The sequence below is a fragment of the Crotalus tigris genome, unplaced genomic scaffold (assembly GCF_016545835.1).
Source record: "Crotalus tigris isolate CLP2741 ecotype Arizona unplaced genomic scaffold, ASM1654583v1 scf7180000019504.1669754, whole genome shotgun sequence".
NCBI lineage: Eukaryota > Metazoa > Chordata > Lepidosauria > Squamata > Viperidae > Crotalus > Crotalus tigris.
Window position 1 is genome coordinate 604384 of NW_024097569.1, and position 21328 is coordinate 625711.

The 21328-nt window shown below is 43.7% G+C and overlaps 1 protein-coding gene and 1 pseudogene across 1 annotated transcript; both read right to left on the reverse strand.

The window, feature by feature from the left end:
* Nucleotides 1-627: 627 nt before the first annotated feature.
* PPT1 (palmitoyl-protein thioesterase 1) lies at nucleotides 628-15192 on the reverse strand. The gene is made up of 9 exons (XM_039363038.1): nucleotides 15044-15192; nucleotides 11533-11642; nucleotides 10470-10597; nucleotides 9840-9910; nucleotides 5956-6055; nucleotides 5716-5806; nucleotides 3342-3440; nucleotides 2115-2186; nucleotides 628-1064 (listed from the first exon to the last, which is right to left on the reverse strand). Exons 1-9 carry the CDS (start codon nucleotides 15159-15161, stop codon nucleotides 906-908), a joined length of 948 nt encoding a protein of 315 aa, XP_039218972.1. The 5' UTR covers nucleotides 15162-15192; the 3' UTR covers nucleotides 628-905.
* A 1420-nt stretch (nucleotides 15193-16612) lies between these two features.
* LOC120316912 lies at nucleotides 16613-20426 on the reverse strand (annotated as a pseudogene).
* Between the last annotated feature and the right edge of the window lie 902 nt (nucleotides 20427-21328).

The window sequence follows — 21328 nt, forward strand, 5'->3', positions numbered from 1 at the left end:
TGAATGCAGCCCTATTCAATATCTCCATTCAGAGCAACTACACAATGGCATTTGCAGTGCTTTTGTGTTTCTTTAGACTGACACCTCAATAAAATCACAGAAGTGGTCTCTCTTTCAAATGGAACTTAAAACTGTACGTACCTGAAGTGGGAATTTTACGCACTGTGAATCATATCAATTACACCCTCTCAAACAATGGTGACCAGCTCCGATTGTGCCATACAAATACCATATTATCAGGTGACAGCGGATTAACCCTTACAATAGGCAGGTCCTGGAAACAAAGATTGGTTTTTGAAAAAGTTTAAATACTGTCAAGGCCATGATTTTCCCAGTTGCAATGTATGGTTGTGAAAGTTGGACCGTTAAGAAAAGCTGAGCGCCAAAGAATGGAGGCCTTCGAATTATGGTGCTGGAGAAGACTCCTGCGAGTCCCCTAGACTGCAAGGCGATCAAATTGGTCAGTCTTAGAGGAGATCAACCCCGATTGCTCTTTAGAAGGCCAGATCCTGAAGTTGAAACTCAAGTACTTTGGCCATCTAATGAGAAGGAAGGACTCACCGGCAAAGAGCCTGATGCTGGGAAAGATGGAGGGCAAGAGAAGAAGGGGACGACAGAGAAGGAGGTGGCTGGATGGAACCACTGAAGCAGCAGGCGTGAGCTTAAATGGACTCCAGAAGATGGTAGAGGACAGGAAGGCCCGGAGGAACGTCCATGGGTCACGATGGGTCGGACACAACTTCGCAACTAACAAAAAATAATACTTGGAGTTGAACATGCCTAAACTGTTAATACTGAAATGGAACAGTAGCCTAGCAGGTTAGTAGAAACAGCCCTGTCTTCAAGATAGGTCTCTATGGAGCGTATCCCGCCTTGCCATGAGAATCATCTCCAGCCACCAAACCCTATGATAGAACAGCCTGACTGTCATCACCAGCAGCATGACTGAGAAAGGGCACGATGTTCTTGAAGAACCACTCTTTGGAAAAGCGGAGATGGTCTCCTTCTGCTCCAAGAAACACCAGCTTCCCTGCTTGGTCCATTTCCTTCAGGCCCAGGCGATCCTGAAAATCAAGGCAACGTGCCAGTTAAACTGAGGAACACTTAAGTCAGAAACTAAAGAAAGAGACCCATGGCAAAATTCACACCATAACCCAACCACATTCTGCCATAACATTTACGGTGTAGCCAAGACTTCTGGCTTCATTGAGCAATCCATAGGATTGTTCATGCTTTTTAGGGATTCACCCGATACAGCTTGAAGGTTTGGCAGGTGGCATCACCTAGCCAACTTTAAAAAGCTAAGCCGTGTTGGTCTTCATTACTACTTAAATGGGGGGAGGGTGCAGAAGGGTATCTCAAGAGCTATAAACTAGACTGGGAAGTAGACAAAAAATTAAGGAAGGCCATAGCAAAGCTCAGGTAGCCCACCCAACCCAAAGTTAGAAATAACCCCATTTAGCACATGGATATAGCCACAGTCCTTAACTGACCTAGTTAAGTTTGTTGGGTGAACAAAACTGCAGAGGTCCTTCTGATGGTTTCCAATCCTGGAAGCAATTTTCAAGGTAATATTTATATATAGACCTTTTGTTCTTGCCCGAATAGAGAAATTATGTCCCCTAACATAAGAAAGGCTGAGTGCCAAAAAATGGAGGCCTTTGAACTCTGGGGCTGGAGAAGACTCCTGCGAGTCCCCTGGACTGCAAGGCGATCAAACCGGTCAGCCCTAGAGGAGATCAACCCCGACTGCTCTTTAGAAGGCCAGATCCTGAAGTTGAAACTCAAGTCCTTTGGCCACCTAATGAGAAGGAAGGACTCACTGGAGAAGAGCCTAATGCTGGGAAAGATGGAGGGAAACAGAAGAAAGGACAACAGAGAATGAGGTGGCTGGATGGAGTCACTGAAGCAGTAGGTGTGGGCTTAAACGGACTCCAGAAGATGGTAGAGGACAGGAAGGCCTGGAGGAATGTTGTCCATGGGGTTGCAATGGGTCGGACACGACTTCGCAACTAACAACAACAACATAATGCTGGCTGCAGTGTCAGATAGGATGTTTATTTCAACCTAAGTTGAGTTTTCAGTCATTCAAAGGAAAGACTTGAGGTAATTACCTCCATGTAGAGCGTGGTCTCTTGAAGAGGAACGGTGTCCTTGCTCTGGCCGCTCCGATAGTAACCAAACCACTTGGAAGGAAAGAGAACGAGAAGGCATAAATTGTCTTTATTGTGATCAATCCCTGGAAACTGCTAAGAACCAACCCTGTATTTCTTATCCTAATGAGAACTCCTAGGGCAGTGTTTTTCAACCTTGACCATTTTAAGGCATGTGGACTTCATTGCTGGCTGTGGAGTTCTGGGAGTTGAAGTCCACATGCCTTAAAATGGTCAAGGTTGAGAAACAATGGTCTAGTGATTGGAGCCGGATTCTCAAAAGCGGGACAGGGAGAGCTGAAGAAGCTTCTTGGGACGAGAAGCGAAACGTCTTCGAAGAAAAACAAGAAAGGCCCAGTTGCCTCATGAAAAAAGCACCTTTGGGACAACCATGACCTGGAATGACGGAGAATCTCCGTAGACAGACAGGGAGAAAAGCGGTAAGTCCCCTACACCCCAAAAGGGGAGACCTGCCAGAATACCATGTCTGAGGATATCGGACTCAAAAATGGTACAGATGGTCTTCAGCTTCTAACCATGCGTTCAACGTTATAATGCCACTGAGAAAAGTTAACATGTGACCGGTCCTCACGCTTGCAACCGTCGCAGCATCCCCACAGTCACAACATCAAAATTTGGATACTTGGCAACTATTTATGATGGTTGCAGCTTCCCAGGGTCACGTGATCACCGTCGGCGACCTCCCAGCCAGCTTCCATCAAGCACAAACGAGCAACGTCAAAGGGGAAGCTGGATTCGCTTAGCAATAGCAATTTAAGACTTATATACCGCTTCACAGTGCTTTTTACAGCCCTCTCTAACCAGTTTACAGAGTCAGCCTATTTGCCCAAAATAATCTGAGTCCTCATTTTACCAACCTCGGAAGGACAGAAGGCGGAGTAAACCTTCAGCCAGTCAGGATCGAACCACGTAATGTACTTAGCAACTGGAGCGAACCTCTTAAACACCATGGCAGAAAAGGTCATAAAATCAGTTGTGACTCTGCTTAACAACCACCTTGCTCAACAATGAAAATGATGCTTTAATTGTGGTCGTAATTCAGGGACTACCTGTACTTTTTGGGGGGCTAAGAACTGCCTCTGGGCGGTACACAAAGGCTAAATCCCATTTTGATTTTTCGGATATGCACACCTTTTATAACACCACACACCCTTCTGAGCCGCTCACCTCAGAGGCAGGAGGATCTACCATTGTGTCATTGAGGAACCGCACCATCACAAATTTTTTCAGACTCATCAGGTTTTTCTTGTAAGTCTCATTGATAACCTGGAAAAACAGGCAGAGAAAGAAACTCATCAAGGAGAGAATCAACCCAGAACTAAGGAGAAACTTCCTGACAGTTAGAACAATTAACCAGTGGAACAACCTGCCTCCAGAAGCGGTGAATGTTTCAACACTGGAAGTTTTTAAGAAGAGATCGGATGGCCATTTGTCTGAAATGGTATAGGGTTTCCTGCCTGAGCAGGGGGTTGGACTAGATGACCTCCAAGGTACCTTCCAACTTTATTATTATTATTGTTGTTGTTGTTGTTGTTGTTGTTGTAGTGTTAATGGCAAAAAAAATCAAATTCTACATTGCAACAGTTTTCTGCTGCTACTGTTACCTTTTAAGACTGGGTATATGTAAATGGTGATGGATAGATTAACATATTTTATATTCCAGTCTTCAAAGTTTCCAGAATGACTTACAGTACAAAATGAACACTAGAAAGTTGTTATGTTGTCAGAATAATGCAATACAAAGGATGCTTCAAAAGCAGTGAACCCACCCAGACTGGCTTAGTTTCTTTAAAGCTGCTCTATATTTTGTGTAGATATAATGAACTAGGATTCAAGTGTAGAATTAACTCTGGTTTTGCTAATTGAATTTTCTTTCAAATGCTTCAAACTCACACTTTTTCAGGAAGATGCCTGTGCTGGACCAGTATGTAACCATCTGGCCAGAGCATATATAAATAGCATTTAAGGGGTTAAATGCTGTCTCCTTAAGAGATGGCTTCTGGGAAATGTAGTTTAGTTGTTACATGGTTATATCTGTGTTCTAACTGGTCATTGGGAGGGATTTCCTGGCTACCTGCCCAGTATGAAAAGTTTTGTGTAGTACAACCACGAGGTCCTTTTACTTCATACGAACATGGAGTGAATTTACCTTTAATTTTTTATACCACAAGATCGGACAGATTATGAATATGTGCCTCAGAGGAACTCTGCATTGACTGTGAGTTATTGTTTGGAGATTCCTGAAGAATAAATAATCTGAATATTAATCCGTCTTTGGAGTTAATCTGTCTGTGTCAAGCAGGACTAAAGCAAAGCTCCTGTTTGGAACAGAACAATGCCCCATAGCAACAGTCCCCGACATTTGCGGCTTGGTGGCCCGATGATGGGGGGAGGAGGGGATCTGGGCCACATGAGTGGCAGGCTGGCGTGCACGTATATGTGGGAAAAAAGCACGCGCAGCAAACTGCCATGCTTTCCCCCCCACAAACCTCATAACCTTTTGATACCTTTGTCCCAGTGAAGCACCCTTTTGACTTAATATCTCACCTACCTAAATAAATAATATGCTTAAGTTCCCTCTTATCTCTTCCTGTCTTTGTTAGTTCCTTTTGTTTTTTATCTCCCTGTATTTGTTTTTACCTGGTCTCTGAACAGGTAATATGTTACTAGAAAATAGTTGCTTATACGAAGGAATTTTCCAATGAAGAAACTTTATGTCAGCATCTAAAGGTTAAACTTATGAATGTAAAATGTCAGCATTTAATGTAAAAGCCTATGTATGTAAAAAGTGTAAAAAAACCAATAAACACACAGAGACTCTCAAGCTGTTTCAAGCTGTGACAAGCAGCTCTGCAGCAGCTTCAAATCTCTGCTCAGGACATGCCTGAGTCTTTTTCTTAGCGTCTTTACACGTGTATGCAGCTCAACGTAAGCTGCGTGGCATGTCCACACATACCGGCATACTGCTTGCGCAAGTTAAGCTGCACACAGCCCGGTTGCAAATACACCAGGGCCCGGTATTGGGCCGTGGCCCAGGGGTTGGGGACGCCTGGTTTAAAGTGGTATTTCTCAATCTAGAGAACTTTAAGATATGTGGAAATTCTGGCCGTTGAGGTCCACATATCTTAAAGCTGCTAAAGGTTCAGAAATACTGGTTTCGACGGCTAAGCTGTGGTTTGTTGATTCATTCCCAGTCATTCATTCATTTATTTATTTTCATTATTACATTTATATGCCACCCATCTGGCCAAAGGTGAGTTGAGGCAGCAAATTACCAATTGTGAACCCCGTGGCTGGTTTCCTGGCACACAGAAGCATTTTAACAGCAGGTAACGTGTGAATCAGTGTAGCCTAGCAGTGTTTTGCATTGGTTAGAGCAGGGGTCTTCAAACCTGGCAACTTTAAGACTTGTGGACTTCAATTCCCAGAATTCCTCAGCCAGCCCTGAGGGCTGGCTGAGGAATTCTGGGAATTGAAGTCCACAAGTCTTAAAGTTGCCAAGTTTGAAGACCCCTCGGCTAGAGAGTCTGGACTGGCTTACCCGCTCCTGATTGATGTCAGCCAAAAAGAGACTGCTTTTGCGGTACTGCTGCTCGTTCACCGGATCATGCCAGTATTGGGCCTGGACCAGGCTGTGGCAGAGAGAGAACAGGGCAAACCCCCAATCGTTAAAGAGCTGTTGAATTTTTTCCATTCCACCCAGGCATTTCTCCCCCAATAGATTTTGGGTTACCCCCAATATACTCTCTATATATATGTCTCCTGAAACAGCCAAACTCACTGCTGCTGAACCACATCTGTGTAAGCAATATTCAGCACTTTTCTCAACCAGTCACAGAGATGCGAGCTCTCCCCAGGGCAATGTGGGAAACCGAACACACCTGCAGTAGGAAGAGAATCACGTAGAATTTACACATGGCCTTAGCTTGTCAAGCAAGCCCAGAAAAAAAGTCTGAGGGGCTGCTCCTCTAACACTAATGCAGGGGTTCCCAATCAGGCGTGTTCGCACCCCCTGGGGTATGAGATATTCCAGGGGGTGTAAAAACGTGGGTTTTCAAAATTATAGTGTATATGCATAATTCGTTGCTGTTATTTCAAATTTTTGTAAGGGGTGTGAGACTATATCACAACGGTGGTAAACTTATGGCACGCGCGCCAGAGGTAGCAATTAGAGCCCTCTCTGTGGGCACACACACCATTGCCCCACGTCCCCCCGTAGCCCCCCTCCTCACCAGCAGCCCCTCCCAGAGGAAAGTCATTCCCAGGTGCAGCCCACGTGGAGCAGGACATGACAGCTGGGCAGTAGGGACAAGACTCCACCTTCGTGCCCTGTCGCACGCAGATGATGCTGCAGGGCATGGGCGGAGAGTGTGGCTACCATGGTGCTGCAAGGCCGCCTGGGCGATCTGCGGCGGGCCGTGGAGGTGGTGGGTGGCCCTGTGGGCGGGGCGGTTTTTCGGTACTCGGTCTCTAAAAGGTTTGCCATCACTGCTATATCAGAAGCGTTCTAGGGGTGCGGGGTATAGATAAGGTTGGGGGCTGCTGTACTAATGCATACAGCTAATCCTTGATTTATCCACCATTCGTTTGCCCAAAGGGTTCTGAAACCTGAATGCAGAAACTGAAGACGCTTCTTGGATGAGAAGTGAAATGTTTTCGAAGGGAAAAAAAAAAAGTCCAGTTGCCTTTTGGAAAAAGTATCTCTGGGGCAACCATGACTTGGACGATCGAAAATCTCCCTAGACAACCATTTGTTTAGTGAAGTTACAACAGCAATGCAAAAAAGTGACTTAGGACCATTTTTCACCTTTACGGCTGTGGCAGCGTCCCCAGGGTCACGTGATCAAAATTCAGACGCTTGGCAACTGGCATGGACTTACGACAGTTGCAATATTCCAGGATCATGTGATTCACCTTTGGCGACCGACTGGCAAGCAAAGGCAATGGGGAAGCCAAGTTTATTTAACAACCCTGTTACTAACTGAAGGGATTCACTTAACAACTGTGGCAAGAAAGGTTGCAAAATGGGGCAAAAGTCATTCAACAACTGTCTTGCTTAGCCATGGAAATGTTGGGCTCAATCACGGTCGTAAGACAAGGACTATCCGTATTTTTTGGCACGTCAATGGCTGAAAAGCTGAACAGTGGAGGTGAGGAAACAGTTACCTGCCCAGCAAGATACCCACTTTAAACAGAAATCTTTTATTATTTGTAGGATAACTAAAATTTTCAAATAGAGTGCAGGTGATTCAATATTATGTGGACCCCCTCTCTGGAATCAGGGAGATACATTTTTTGACACCCCAACTCGGCAGTGGAACAATGAGGCAAAATTAGCAAGGAATGAATTGATGGAGTCCCCATTTTTCAAGGTACATACAGTCTATCCCAGGGGAAGGCCACCTTGGCTCTTTTATGACTCGTGGACTTCAACTCCCAGAATTCCTGAGCCAGCCATGCTGAGGAGAAATGGAGAGTTTCCAAGCTGAGCCATGCTGGCTGAGGAATTCTGGGAGTTGAAGTCCACGAGTCATAAAAGAGCCAAGGTGGCCTACCCCTGGTCTATCCAATGCTTTGACCAACACATTTTTCTATTCTTTCCTATTGAAATTGTGCAGAAAATTGTGCTCTCAGAGTTCATCGCTGGTTTGCCACCAAACATCAGTAATATTATTTCAGGGTGGAGGGGGGTCAGTAAAAGATTGAATTCAAGAATCACATGTTGCCTAATTCTGGTCTGGACACACAAGAGCTTGGAAATGAAATTACTACATACACGGGAAAAATTAAAATCTTGCTGTAAGAGAATGAATGCCAAGTATTCTCTGACAGCATTTTTTTTTATCAGAGAACATGTGTTTGGAATTTTTCAATGTTTTAAAAAACACATAGTTAAAACAGGGAAATCAGATTTTGTGTTAGCCAAGAAACTGAAGATAATGTTGAGAAATTAAAACCCCAGCAAATTGAATTTTAAATCAGAAACAGCAAGTTTAGACAACGATCTCAGGATCCATCCTACTAAACCTGTACTTCAGGTTTAACACACACTGGAGCAGTGTTTGTTCAACTGAACCTCATCAGAATTTGACAGGAGTTCATAAGAAACTAAGGGGGAGGGGGAATAACACAAACACAGCCAGTTTTCTATCACCAGAACTTTGCCTCTTGATCACAAATTCTGGACTGGTGTCTTTTTTTTTTTTTAAGCTAACACGTTCCACAGCCTTCAAAATTTGGGGAAACCTTACAATAAGACTGAGATGCTAAGAGTAGGTGTTTTCTGGTATTATATCAGGAGTAGGAAGCCTATGAGCAGCACACAAAGACCCTTAGATCACGTGTTGACATTGTTACAAACAGCCCATTTTCAACATCAGTAGATTTGGAGGTTGTATAGAAGTAGAGCAAGAAGGACAGAACAAGACTGTAAGCCTTACAATTCCCTTTCTCACTCTTAAACCGCCCCAAACCTCAGCATCAAGCCACAACTGTGTTAAAAAAAAATAATCTCTTCCCCTTCTTTGATATTGCTGCAGCCCCTGACCCAAAAGAAGTTTCTTCCTTTGTAGCAGGCAAAAACTTTCTGTGCCATTAAAAGGAAAAAAAGTCAACCAGTCCACTTCCAGAAACAAAAAAACAAAAATAAAAAACAAAAAAAAAACCACCAGGAAGATTGTGTTAAAATCTTTTAACACAATTATGGCTTGATGTTTGGGGAGGATGGGGACTTAAGAGTGGGAAAGTGTGTTGCGCTGCTTACAGTCTTGTGCTGCCATTCTTGCTCTGCCTATAGACAACCCCCCATAACTCTAATGTGATGAAAATTGTGCTGTTGAAAATAGGCCATTTGTCACTGAATTTCAGCACTAAATCTAAGGGTCTTTGCCGGTTATGTGCTGCTCATAGGTTCCCTGGTCCTGATATACTACCAGAAAACTCCTACTTTCAGTGTCCCAGTCTTTTTGCAGAGTTTTCCCAATTTGGATCTTGAATCCTTCATAACCAGAAGACAAATTTACTAGACCTTGAAAGGGCCAAATTCCACCTTATTAGGAGGACAATATTTATGATATCCTCAAACTATGCTCCTGGGGATGAAAACTATGGCAAATCTAGACAGCATACTAAAAAGCAGAGACATCACCCTGCCAACAAAAGTGCGTATAGTCCAGGCCATGGTTTTCCCAGTTGCAATGTATGGCTGTGAAAGTTGGACCATAAGAAAGGCTGAGCGTAAAAGAATTGAGGCCTTTGAACTATGGTGCTGGAGAAGACTCCTGCGAGTCCCCTGGACTGCAAGGCCATCAAACCGGTCAGTCCTAGAGGAGATCAACCCTGACTGCTCTTTAGAAAGCCAGATCCTGAAGTTGAAACTCAAGTACTTTGGCCACCTAATGAGAAGGAAGGACTCAAAGCCTGATGCTGGGAAAGATGGAGGGCAATAGAAGAAGGGGACAACAAAGAATGAGGTGGCTGGATGGAGTCACTGAAGCAGGAGGCATGAGTTTAAATGGACTCCAAAAGATGGTAGAGGACAGGAAGGTCTGGAGGAATGTTGTCCATGGGGTCGTGATGGGTCGGACACGACTTTGCAACTAACAACAATGAGGACAACATTTATGATGTCCTAAAACTATGCTCGCCTTTGAAGAAAAGAGTTACCTTGGTGTTGACCTCCTATGGAAATCAGGTTGAACATCGGTGGAGATGGACATCGTTGCACCACTGCTCTCCTAAGGAAGGGAAAAACAGATCACCACTAGAAAGATATCTTCCACCACAGAACAGAATCCACCTGATTATAATTTCAAGCTTTCTGGTACAGCATTAATCAGTGGGGTGGTGTGAATTGGAACAGGGATGGGACTGAAGTTCCAGAATAGCTAGATCGCCCCCAGGTTGGGCGGTACAGGCTGTTGCTGGGTTCAGTGAGAACTGTTTGCAAAATAAGGCAGAATTGGCAGCATGAGCAGAAACCTGAAAGCTATAAATCATGCTTTAGAAACTACCATGGCTGGCAACTACCATAGGACACTAAGTCAAAACAAACAAAGGTGGCATTGTGGTTTTGTTTCATGAGTGGACCGGTCAATTTAAAAGAGATAGGCGCTTTCACTGTATCCCAAAAAGCTGTGATGGGTCTCCAAGGGATCTGCTCATCAACTGCTATTCTTTAATGGTAGAAATCAAGGACTGAATCCGAGATTTGCAGGTATGCAACCAGTAACATGGGGGCTCCATTCACTAATTTCATTCCAGGGTCTTCCATCACCTCCTATTTGAAATACTTACAAGAACTGCCCTCCTTGTGAAAAGCCCATGGCATTGTAGCCACCTTGAAGCTTTGGATCTTTAGAAAGTTGGTCACACACCTTCTTGACTTGGTTATTGACATTCATGAAGAAGCTGTTCTCCATGTCCTAAGGAAAAATGAAATGTTGATGAAAAGTGGCTAGCCAGCTGTGGGAGCCTCAATGGATTGGCTTTATGGGTAGAGCAGGAAGCCAATTCAGAAAGGCATGATCGTTCTTCCAACGAGACCAGGGATAGGCAATCTTGGTTCTTTTATGACTCGTGGACTTCAACTCCCAGACTTCTTGAGTCAGCTATGCTGACTCAGGAATTCTGGGGGTTGAAGTCCACGAGTCATAAAAGAGCCAAGGTTGCCTACCCCTGAACTAGACAAATAGAGAACAGGTCTATCAAAAGCCACCAGTCTTGGTGACAAGGTGTAGTCTCCGAATACAAGGTCACTCTCCCTCTACACACCAGGTGCATGGGAGCAACAATGGGAGAAGAGGGCTACCTTTGTCTCATAGGCCAGCTTCCTAAATACATTGGTGGGCTACTTTATGTAGAAGAACAGACAGAGCTGGGGGGGGAGGAGTTGAACATATCATCAGCTTAGAATCCTTGCATGTCCACAAGGGAGCCAAGTTCAATCCCTCCTGAATTATGCTGACCCTTATCTGGAGTTAATTTAGGGTTGAACTTTAGTTGACCAGATTCTTTTATATTGGCTTCAATAAATCTTCTATACTTCAACCTAACCAGTAGTCCTGATTCTGTGTACTTGACACTTAGGAAAGAAGCTGGATGTGTCTTGGCTTGAATCAGCAGGCTATTCTCAGATTCTCAACACTGAAGGCTCTTAGTTTCCCCCTCTTTGTATAAGGCAGCCAACTGGTCCAGCCAGTTAATTAAGAGATGTAGAAACCATTTTGAATTCAAAAGTACAAAACAGGTTGTTTCAACAACCTAGAGTCACTCTGCATCCAAGATTTGGACTCTTCCTTTTAGACGTCTAATTCACATGTCTGCATGCTGAAAGCATGCGCTGTATGAATGAACTCACATCAATTAAGTTGTTGCCTATCTTCAGAGACAGCACATAAATTCCTGGGATTTTCTCTTCCACGATTTTTTTAATATAACCCATGCTTATGGGGTTGCAACAACTATCTCCTGTAATGTAAAAGAAAAAAGAAAAGAGAACTTAGAAACCCAGAGTAGCTGTTTGTCCTTAACAATTTATAGCTATAAATATATTAACAGCATTTAGTCAAACAATAAGCAAATGCCCTAGTTCAGGAGTAGGCAACCTTGGCTCTTTTATGACTCCCAGAATTCCTGAGCCAGCATGGGGGAACTATAGCCCCTTCATGACTTGGGGACTTCAACTCCCAGAATTCCTCAGCCAGCATGGGGGAACTATGGCCCCTTCATGACTCGGGGACTTCAACTCCCAGAATTCCTCAGCCAGCATGGGAGAACTATGGCCCCTTCAAGACTTGGGGACTTCAACTCCCAGAATTCCTCAGCCAGCATGGGGGAACTATGGCCCCTTCATGTCTTGGGGACTTCAACTCCTAGAATTCCTCAGGCAACATGGGGGAACTATGGCCCCTTCATGACTTGGGGACTTCAACTCTCAGCAAAGCTGGCTCAGGAATTCTGGGAGTTGAAGTCCATGAGTCATAAAAGAGCCAAGGTTGCCTACCCCTGCCCTAGTTTAAAAAAGGCTGTGTTTTAAATTATGAACACACATAAAAGTAATAGAATGTTATACAAAATGGTGGTCTAATCCCTCCATATATAGCAAGGAAAAGTTGCTTTAGATGAGCTTTGAACCCCTGTCATACTCCAGATTCAGATTCAATATGGTGGTTCAGATGTGAAGCAGAGACTATCCCCTGGTCAGTTCTGAATAAAATTAGCTGGTTTTATGCTACCTGGGTTTATAAATACATTACAAATATTTACATGCAATAAAATCCATCTTAATAACAAGAGGCTATGTGAGGGGTCTGCAGATATTTTCTCAGCCCTCTTTGTGACCCACTCAATATACACATCTTCTATGGAAGGCATGCGGGTTGCAATTGTTTTTTCTGCAGTTATTCCTTTTTGTAACATCCTGCTGTCACAAGGCAATTTATGACATGTTTTGCCGGAAACTGGCAAACACCCACTGCAGAAAATGAATTTGCTTAATATCTTAACCTTTAAGGTGCTTCATTTAACCACAACCACAAAAAAGGTCAGAAAATTGAGCAGGATCACCTGGTGACACATTGAACAACTCACATGACCAAGGGTAAGCAACCTTGGCTCTTTTATGACTCGTGGACTTCAACTCCCAGAATTCCTGAGCCAGCATGGTTCAGCTTGGAAACATCTCCCTTTCCCCTCAGCATGGCTGGCTGGGAGTTGAAGTCCCCGAGTCATGAAGGGGCCAAGGTTGCCTAGCCCTGCACATGACTATAATTCCAAGCCCAATTCCAAGCCTAAGTCAAGTCAGCTTGTGTGCTAAAAGGAAAGGCTAACCTTCCATTTTACAAATCATAAACACTCCTACACGCATATTTACCCAGCCTCCCCAAAGATAAAGTTATCAACTCTTCTGCTGAGAAAAACAAGAAAGTATTTTAAAAACAGGAACTTGTTTTAGTCATCACTGCTTTCATTTTTACTATGCCAGCTACACAATTTCTACAGAAACACAAGCTTTCGTATTTCAGCCTTCAGATTCCTTTGTGAGACTTACTTTCATAACAGAACTAGTATTTGACTCCTACCTTGGTGGATTGGAATCTATTAGGCGCAAACCACTAATTGCCCGAAGGGCAACCGCAATGCTGATGCGTCCCTCAATGAAATTGAGTTTGACACCCCTGCTCTAACAGAATCACAATATATAAAACAAATACAGCAAAAAATGTAATTTTACCAACTGTTGCAAAACTTTTTTTTTCCTTAAAGGTTAAGGAAGTGTAGATAAAAGTTACCCCCAATTTTATCCCCCTCAAACAAACTTCACAAGGGAAGTTGGGCAAGAGCACCTGATAGCCTTAAATGCCACTGTCAAGGAAACACATGATTCCAAAGATGTTACCACACATATCTGGGACTACGTGTAGGACAGAGTTTTCACCTTTAAGACTTTAAGATTCATGGACTATAACTCCCAGAATTCCCCAATCAGTAATTCTGGGAGTGGCTGGCTGGGGAATTCTGGCAGTTGAAGTCCACATGTCTTAAAGCTGCCAAGGTTGGACATCCCTGGTGTAGGATCTGCCTGCCTCTTACCGTCTAGTACCTGTAGTAAGAGGATACCCTAAAAAAGAATAGCAGGGATGGAAAACGACCTTCTCTGGGGGGCCCTCTATTGCAACAGCTCCCCCCCCCCAGATCAGATGTGACTCCATCCTTGGGGGCATTTCATCCAGTGGCCAAGGCTGTCCACTTTAGCAAGGCACTCAGATCTGCCCAAATGGCACACCAGACTTCATAAACAGCCCAATTAACAGGCTTTACTGGTTTCTACTGGTTGATTTTCTATTTTAAAGTTGTCTTTAACAGAGACCTATTATTAGGTTATTAGGTTATAATCTATCTGTAGGTTTATTAGGCTGTCTTAACGGAGACCTATTATTCAGTCCATGCATAAAATAAACGACTAACACAAGGGGTCTTCAAACATGGCCCTTTTAGGACTTGTGGACTTCAACTCCCAGAATTCCTCAGCCAGGCATGCTGGCTAGGGAATTCTGGGAGTTGAAGTCCACAAGTCCTAAAAGGACCAAGCTTGAAGATCCCTGGGCTAACACAATGAGGCTTCCCCCAACAAAAAGAAGCGTTCGAGCAACAAGTCCCATCATCCTTGGTAAGGCCACACTTGGAATACTGCATCCAGTTTTGGTCACCACAATGTAAAAAAGATGTTGAGACTCTAGAAAAAGTACAGAAAAGAGCAACAAAGATGATCAGGGGAGTGGAGGCTAAAGCATATAAGGAACGGCTGCTGGAACTGGGTATGTCTAGTTTAATGAAGAGAAGGACGAGGGGGGACACGATAGCAGTCTTCCAGTATCTCAGGGGCTGCCCCAAAGAAGAGGGAGTCAAGCTATTCCCCAAAGCGCCTGAAGGCAGGACAAGCAATGGATGGAAACTAATCAAGGAGAGAAGCAACCTAGAACTAAGGAGAAACTTCCTGACAATTAGAACAATTAACCAGTGGAACAACCTGCCTCCAGAAGCGGTGAATGCTCCAACACTGGAAGTTTTTAAGAAGAGACTGGACAGCCATTTGTCTGAAATGGGATAGGGTTTCCTGCTTGAGCAGGGGGTTGGACTGGATGACCTCCAAGGTCCCTTTCTTTCATCATCATCATTATTATTATTATTACACTACTACTACTATTATTATATTATTAATATTATTATTGTTGTTGTTGTTATTCCCAGCCTGACTGGGAAGCAGAAGCGAAACTAAGCAGCTCTGATCCGACTTCCAACCGGCTGCAACTGGAAGGACAAACCCCCGGACGCCCTTTAAGTTTCCCAAAGGGCAAAGCCTGGCTCACCCATGCCGTGCCAGATAACCAGCGGCACTGGATCCGCAGCGCTCCCGGAGCTCGGCCGGTGAAGTCCGCTCAGCAGCAGCAGCAGCCCCGCAAGCAGCAGCCATCCGTCCGGCGCCATCCTCGGGAGATCACGTGACGTCCCCCCCCCGTTCGGGCGTCACGTGGCAGCACAGGGCCTCGCCCTTGGGCGGGGGCGAGAGGCGTGAGGGCGCTCAGAGTCTCGCTTTCCCCCGAGGAACTCTGGGAGTTGTAGTTTTGAGGTCTTGCCTTGGAAAAGTTTGGCTTTTTTTCATCCATTTCAGAATCCATTGCATGCATAGGAAGGGATGCGGTTCTTACGGCAGCTCAGCAGTGTCTGCCGATGAGGGCAGCTGCATTCATATGTCCCAAAACGTTCATTTAAGAAGGATTAAACGAAGCCAGGAGGATTGCTTTCACTGAATGTGCTGTCCCGAAATATAGTATAATGTAGCACAGTATATGAGCTCACGAAATGAGTGGGATAGAACAGGGGTCTCCAACCTTGGTAACTTTAAGACTTGCAGACTTCAACTCCCAGAATTCCTCAGCCAGCCCTGGCGGGCTGAGGAATTCTGGGAGTTGAAGTCCGCAAGTCTTAAAAGTTGCCAAGTTTGAAGACTCCTGGTTTAGTGGAAGCGGGGAACATAGGCTCAAATACCCACTTAGCAGCTCAGTAACTATGCTGGAATACCTGGAGATAAATACCTGGAGCAAAGCTGGCTGAGGAATTTTGGGAGCTGAAGTGCTCAAGTCTTACAGTGGCGAAGGTTGGGGGCCTCTGGGGTAGAGCTTAAGTTTAAAGGAGCTGCGATCCAATTCTGTTGGAGTCATTGTTGAGATGGGAGGCCATACAAATTGGAGGGATGGGTGGATAGATGGATTCTATTTCTCTATTTTTGTCTAGAAATAAAAGAATAAGACGTATTCTATTGAAATGTTCCAGTGGAAGCTGAGGGAAGTTAGCCCACAGAAGGAAATATTAGAAAGGGCAGAAAAATATATTTTTCTGCAAAAGGACTTTTTAAAACCAAACCTGGCCCCAAATCTATCTCTCTGCCCCAAGCAAGAGCTAGGCCCATACAAATGCAGATGTAAAACCATCAGAAAGTTGGAGCCAGAGCAATCAAGAAGACAAAGAGAAGATCTGCATACCCCACCCAAACTCTAGGAGTCATTAGTCCCATCACCTGGGAAGCAGGATATGATAATAGGATTAAACCACAGATATCAAGGCCTAGACAAACACTCAGAAACAGCCTCAAGGTTCATGCCACAGGAACAGGAAACTATTCCAAACAAGGCTAGAGAGGGTATAAAAAACCCTACTGCCCATGTGCTCTCTCTCTCTCTCTCTTTCCTCTCCCCTGCTCCCTCCTGCAAGGACCATCTTTTTGCTTCTTCAATAAACTGTAACCTTCTTCCCAAAGCAGTCTCCATGTTGCCTATTTATTCCAGGCTTGGATGAACCAGGATGAAGACTTACTTCTAGCAAAGCGTTCGAGGAAATTTATTCTCAGTCTTGGAAGCACAGAATTGCAGCTCTTTATGTTAATTGTGCTTGCATTTATATAGCATGTGCACTTGGATCCCTGCCCTGAATGGAGAGCGGCTTTTTGCACACGTTTCATACTGAATTGGGCTATCAGATCTCAGCTACAAAAATGTAGACCATGAAACGGCATGCAATATATATTTACAGATATAGTGAATATACAGACTATTGCAATATTTATCTATTTTTTAAGACAGCTCTTTGCTGCTCTCTAGTGGCCATCTGAGATCTTGCAGTCAGGATCCGTTGTTTCTCGACCTCAGCAGCTTTAATTGTGTGGATTTGAACTCCCAGAATTCCCAGGTCAGCATGCCTTGGCTGGGGAACGCTAGGAGTTGAAATCCACATATCTTAAAGTGGCTGAAGTTAGAAAGTGCTGTTAATATAATCCCTAGTAAACTTTCCTTCTGTTTGTTGATACAGATTCAGCTCTGGATTCCAGATTCCTCCAAATTGTTGAGGACAATGCAATAAACTGGAATCTAGCCTGCACACCTCTGTTCCAGGACATAATCCCTCCACTAAAGCAGCATAATTCTTATCCTTCCTGTCCCAACATGTTATTAGTACAGGCGTTGGCTTACGAACATTCGTTTAGCAACCATTCAAAGTTACTGAAATTAGTGAATTATGACCAGACTTTTTATTCACAACTGTCACAGTGTCCCCTACGGTCACGTGATCGCAATGTGGGCACTTGGCAACCAGCATGTATTTAGGATGACTGTAGGATCCCCAGAGTCACGTGATCTCCATTTGTGACCTTCCCGGCTGGCTTCCCACAAGCAACGTCCATGTGCAAAGCTGAATTTGCTTAACAACTGTAGCAAAAAAGGGCAGACATGGTCATGTGCTGACTCATTTAGCGATGGACGTTCTGGTCCCAGTCGTTGCCGTAAATCAAGGACTACTTGCATGCATTGAATAATAGCATTGGGCAAATAAACCCATATGGAAACCTCTGTTGTTTTCCATTTTCCATTCTTGCTTAGCCTAAGAGACAACACACTTTCCTTCTTCCTAGCTGCGTACAGACCCCCAATCTTATAAACATCCTGCAGAGGTAGATGGAGGGGCTTGCTAACAGGGTGGGAAGAAGGGATGATAGAATCCAGAGCTTCCAACAAGGTGGTCCCAGAAGCAGTGCCCTCCTCCCTAGTGATGCTCCAGCCCTTGGACCAAGGCATCTGCCAAAGAAACAGAAAACTGGCTGCAGAGATGTGAATACCCACACAATACCCTGGAGAAATCTGACACCACACAGTTAAGCAATATTGCTGCCAAATATAAACCAGAGGCTTCCAAGATTTCAGGGAGTGAGCTAAATACAGTACCTTGCTTGCTCTTACACTACATTAGTTAACAGCTGATTTGGTTACAGATGTTACTAGAATATACTGTTTTTCAAACCTGTCAACTTTGAGATGGGTGGGCTTTGACTCCCAGAATTCCCAAGCGAGCCACGCTGGCTAGGGAATTCTGGGAGTTGAAGCCCACCCATCTTAAAATTGACAAGTTTGAAAAACACTGCTTTAAACACAGGAAACTCACATCTTAAAGTTGACACACGTGTGTGTGTAAAGTCCACACATCTTAAAGATTACAAGTTTGAAAAACACTCCTATAACACAAGGAAAAAAATATTTTAAACACAAGAAACACTACTTAAAGCCAGGGAGTGAGAGGAACAAGGAGTCCGTAAACTACTCACATTGCTGTTGGGCTCCAACAGGTTACCCCCATGCCTGCCACTGATGGGCACCAAGGCGACAGTAGCCGGAGTGTAGCCAATCTTCTTAATGTTGACGCTCACTTCCTTGATGATTTCCTGATAGCAGGCATTGCTGTAAAGAGGCTTTGTGGGATCCACTTTATAATGCCTTGGTAAGGCCACATTTGGAATACTGCATCCAGTTTTGGTCACCACGATGTAAAAAAGATGCTGAGACTCTAGAAAGAGTACAGAGAAGAGCAACAAAGATGATTAGGGGACTGGAGGCTAAAGCATACAATATAAGGAACGGTTGCTGGAATTGGGTATGTCTAGTTTAAGGAAGAGAAGGACGAGGGGGGACATGATAGCAGTCTTCCAATATCTCAGGGGCTGCCCCAAAGAAGAAAGAGTCAAGCTGTTCTCCAAAGCGCCTGAAGGCAGGACAAGAAGCAACGGGTGGAAACTAATCAAGGAGCGAAGCAACCTAGAACTAAGGAGAAACTTCCTGACAGTTAGAACAATTAACCAGTGGAACAACCTGCCTCCAGAAGCGGTGAATGCTCCAACACTGGAAGTTTTTAAGAAGAGACTGGACAGCCATTTGTCTGAAATGGGATAGGGTTTCCTGACTGAGCAGGGGGTTGGACTAGATGACCTCCAAGGTCCCTTCCAACTTTATTATTATTATTCAATTATCTTGTTTACTCCAATGATTAATTGCTTCACCCCTAGAGAGTAGGCTGAGAGGGCGTGTTCTCATGTTTGCCCATTGTTGGAGATGCCCGCTTCAAATTCACCCTCACCTGCAGCCACAATTGGAACAGCACAGTCAGCCTAGACAGAAATACCAAAATCAGATGATTTGCATTGACCGCCAGGGTCTTGGCAAAAGGAAAGAAACGGTTTACATTGTCTTTTTTATGTTCTTGGCTGACAGTCCTGCTGTTGCCTGTGGTCTCATATCCAAATATTACCCAGATTCAGTCTTGTTTAGTTTCCAAGACCAGCTGAAGTCTGCTACCTCCTCAGGCAACGTAAACTTAATTAAGTTTATTTCATTTCCATATTTGCAATTCAGTTTTCCTCCCAGTCCAGGTGGTCCTTACCACCTAGTCTGAATTTGATTTCAATCCTTATGTTTTCTCCTGGCTTCTCACCAAAGTCCAGGCTCCGGATCAGCCCTTCAAGACAGACCAGACAATTTATATTTAAAGTTTAAGATATTTTTTAGATATTTTCTTTTTTTTTTTAATTTCTTATTTTTTTTATTTTTTTTCTCCTTTTTCTTGTTTCTTTTCTTTTTCTCTTTCTGCTTTCTAAATATTGGTGTTAAAATATTTTATAATTTGTTTAATTATTGTAATCAAATTTGTATATGGTTTGTGTTTAAAACTTTTTCTTTTAAATTTTAATTAAGCCTGTATTCAGCTCTGGGAAGGTTGGGGGAGGGTGGGTTGGGAGGGTTTGGGGAAGGGAACTTTTTTGTAAAATTTAAAAAAAATTTCAAAAAAAAAAAAAAAAAGACAGACCAGACAAGAGGGAGAATCTTCCATTCACAAAGTGGACAGACACACTAATTCTTGCAATGGAAGAATGGATGATCAAGGTGATGGAGTTGGGGGAGATGACCAAACTGACTGTTTTAATTAAAGAAAAGAGTTTATCTAGTTTTTGTCTCTACTTACAAGGCCCTTCTGTATTTTTTTTACTCAAAATTGAAAAAAAAAACAACCTGAAACTTTAGATTTTGATTCTTAGAATGATTTTGTAATTTTAGAAAGGGCTCGAATTGTTGTAAAATATAAAGCAAAAGATTGATGTTGTATTCATTTCGTAATTTAGTGCACCGAAGAAAGTCAGAAGTCATTACTTTTTCCTCTCTTTGCATTTTTTCTTCTTTCTCTTTAATTTCTTCTATATTGTATCATGTAATAAAAGTTAATAAAAAATAAATAAAATGCAAGCAGTCCTTGACTTACAACCATTCATTTAGTGACTGTTCAAAGTTACAATGGCAACTGAAAAAAGGGTCTTTTAACCATTTTTAACCCAGCCTCACACAAAGATAGCCTGCTGTCCTCCTTACCTTTCTCCATAGACCAATCTTGGTGATCCAATATTGAAGCCTACCTTCACACTGTGGTTTTAAAGACCTTTTTAAGGGTGAATTGAAACCCAAAACCTTTCTGATCATTTAAAACAGTGGTTCTCAACCTTTTTAATGCCGCGACCCCCAACCGGTCATAAGTCAAGGACTACTCAACTGGTCGTAAGTCGAAGACTACTCAACTGGTGCAGCACCGTTTGCAGAATGGGACTTTTGGCGGGCTCAGCAGGGCAGAGACAGCCTGGACAATTCCTATTGGCTTTTGAAAGCCAATAGAATTAGACTCTATTCAAGAGAGTCTATTCTATTGGCTTTCAAAAGCCAATAGAATAAAAGGGAGTAGCACAGCTAAGGAAAAGGGGGAAAAAATGGCGGACTGCGTTGTTTGGCGACCCCCGTGAAATGGTCGTTCGACCCCAAATGGGGTCCCGACTCACAGGTTGAGAACCACTGATCTAAAATAACCTTATAGCTGCCCAGAGTAAGAATGAGATTCTAGAGAAGGAATTGAGAGAAGAACGTTAATGCAATAGAAGCCCAGAAAACTCTGGATTCCTCTGGAATATTCTGTCCCCTGAAACCATAAAAACTACAACCATCAATATTCTGGGTTCCCCTGTCACATAGAGTTGAAATGGACTTGTAAACTGTTACGTCCGTGAAACGAGGGTGAATGAAGAGGACACATCTCTTGTACAGCAACTCTCTTTATTGTACTTCCTTCAAAACTCCAACAACCTCAGAAGCACGCAGGCCTCCTTTTATATGCCCAGATCCCCGGACAACATGGTTACATAATGAGGCACTTTTCGTGCCTTGCGCATGCGCGCAAAACCAGCGCCACTCAGTCTGGTCCCGGGCAGCTTTTGCAAGCCCTGGACTCATGCAATG

Bases quoted from the DNA above. Each gene is read 5' to 3' on its own strand.
- PPT1 (XM_039363038.1), bottom strand. From the start codon at position 15,161: ATGGCGCCGGACGGATGGCTGCTGCTTGCGGGGCTGCTGCTGCTGCTG. The intron at 11,643-15,043 runs GTGAGCCAGGCT...TTTACATTACAG, and splicing joins GGTTATCTGGCACGGCATGG to GAGATAGTTGTTGCAACCCC. The intron at 1,065-2,114 runs GTAATTACCTCA...CTTGATTTTCAG, and splicing joins AGACCACGCTCTACATGGAG to GATCGCCTGGGCCTGAAGGA.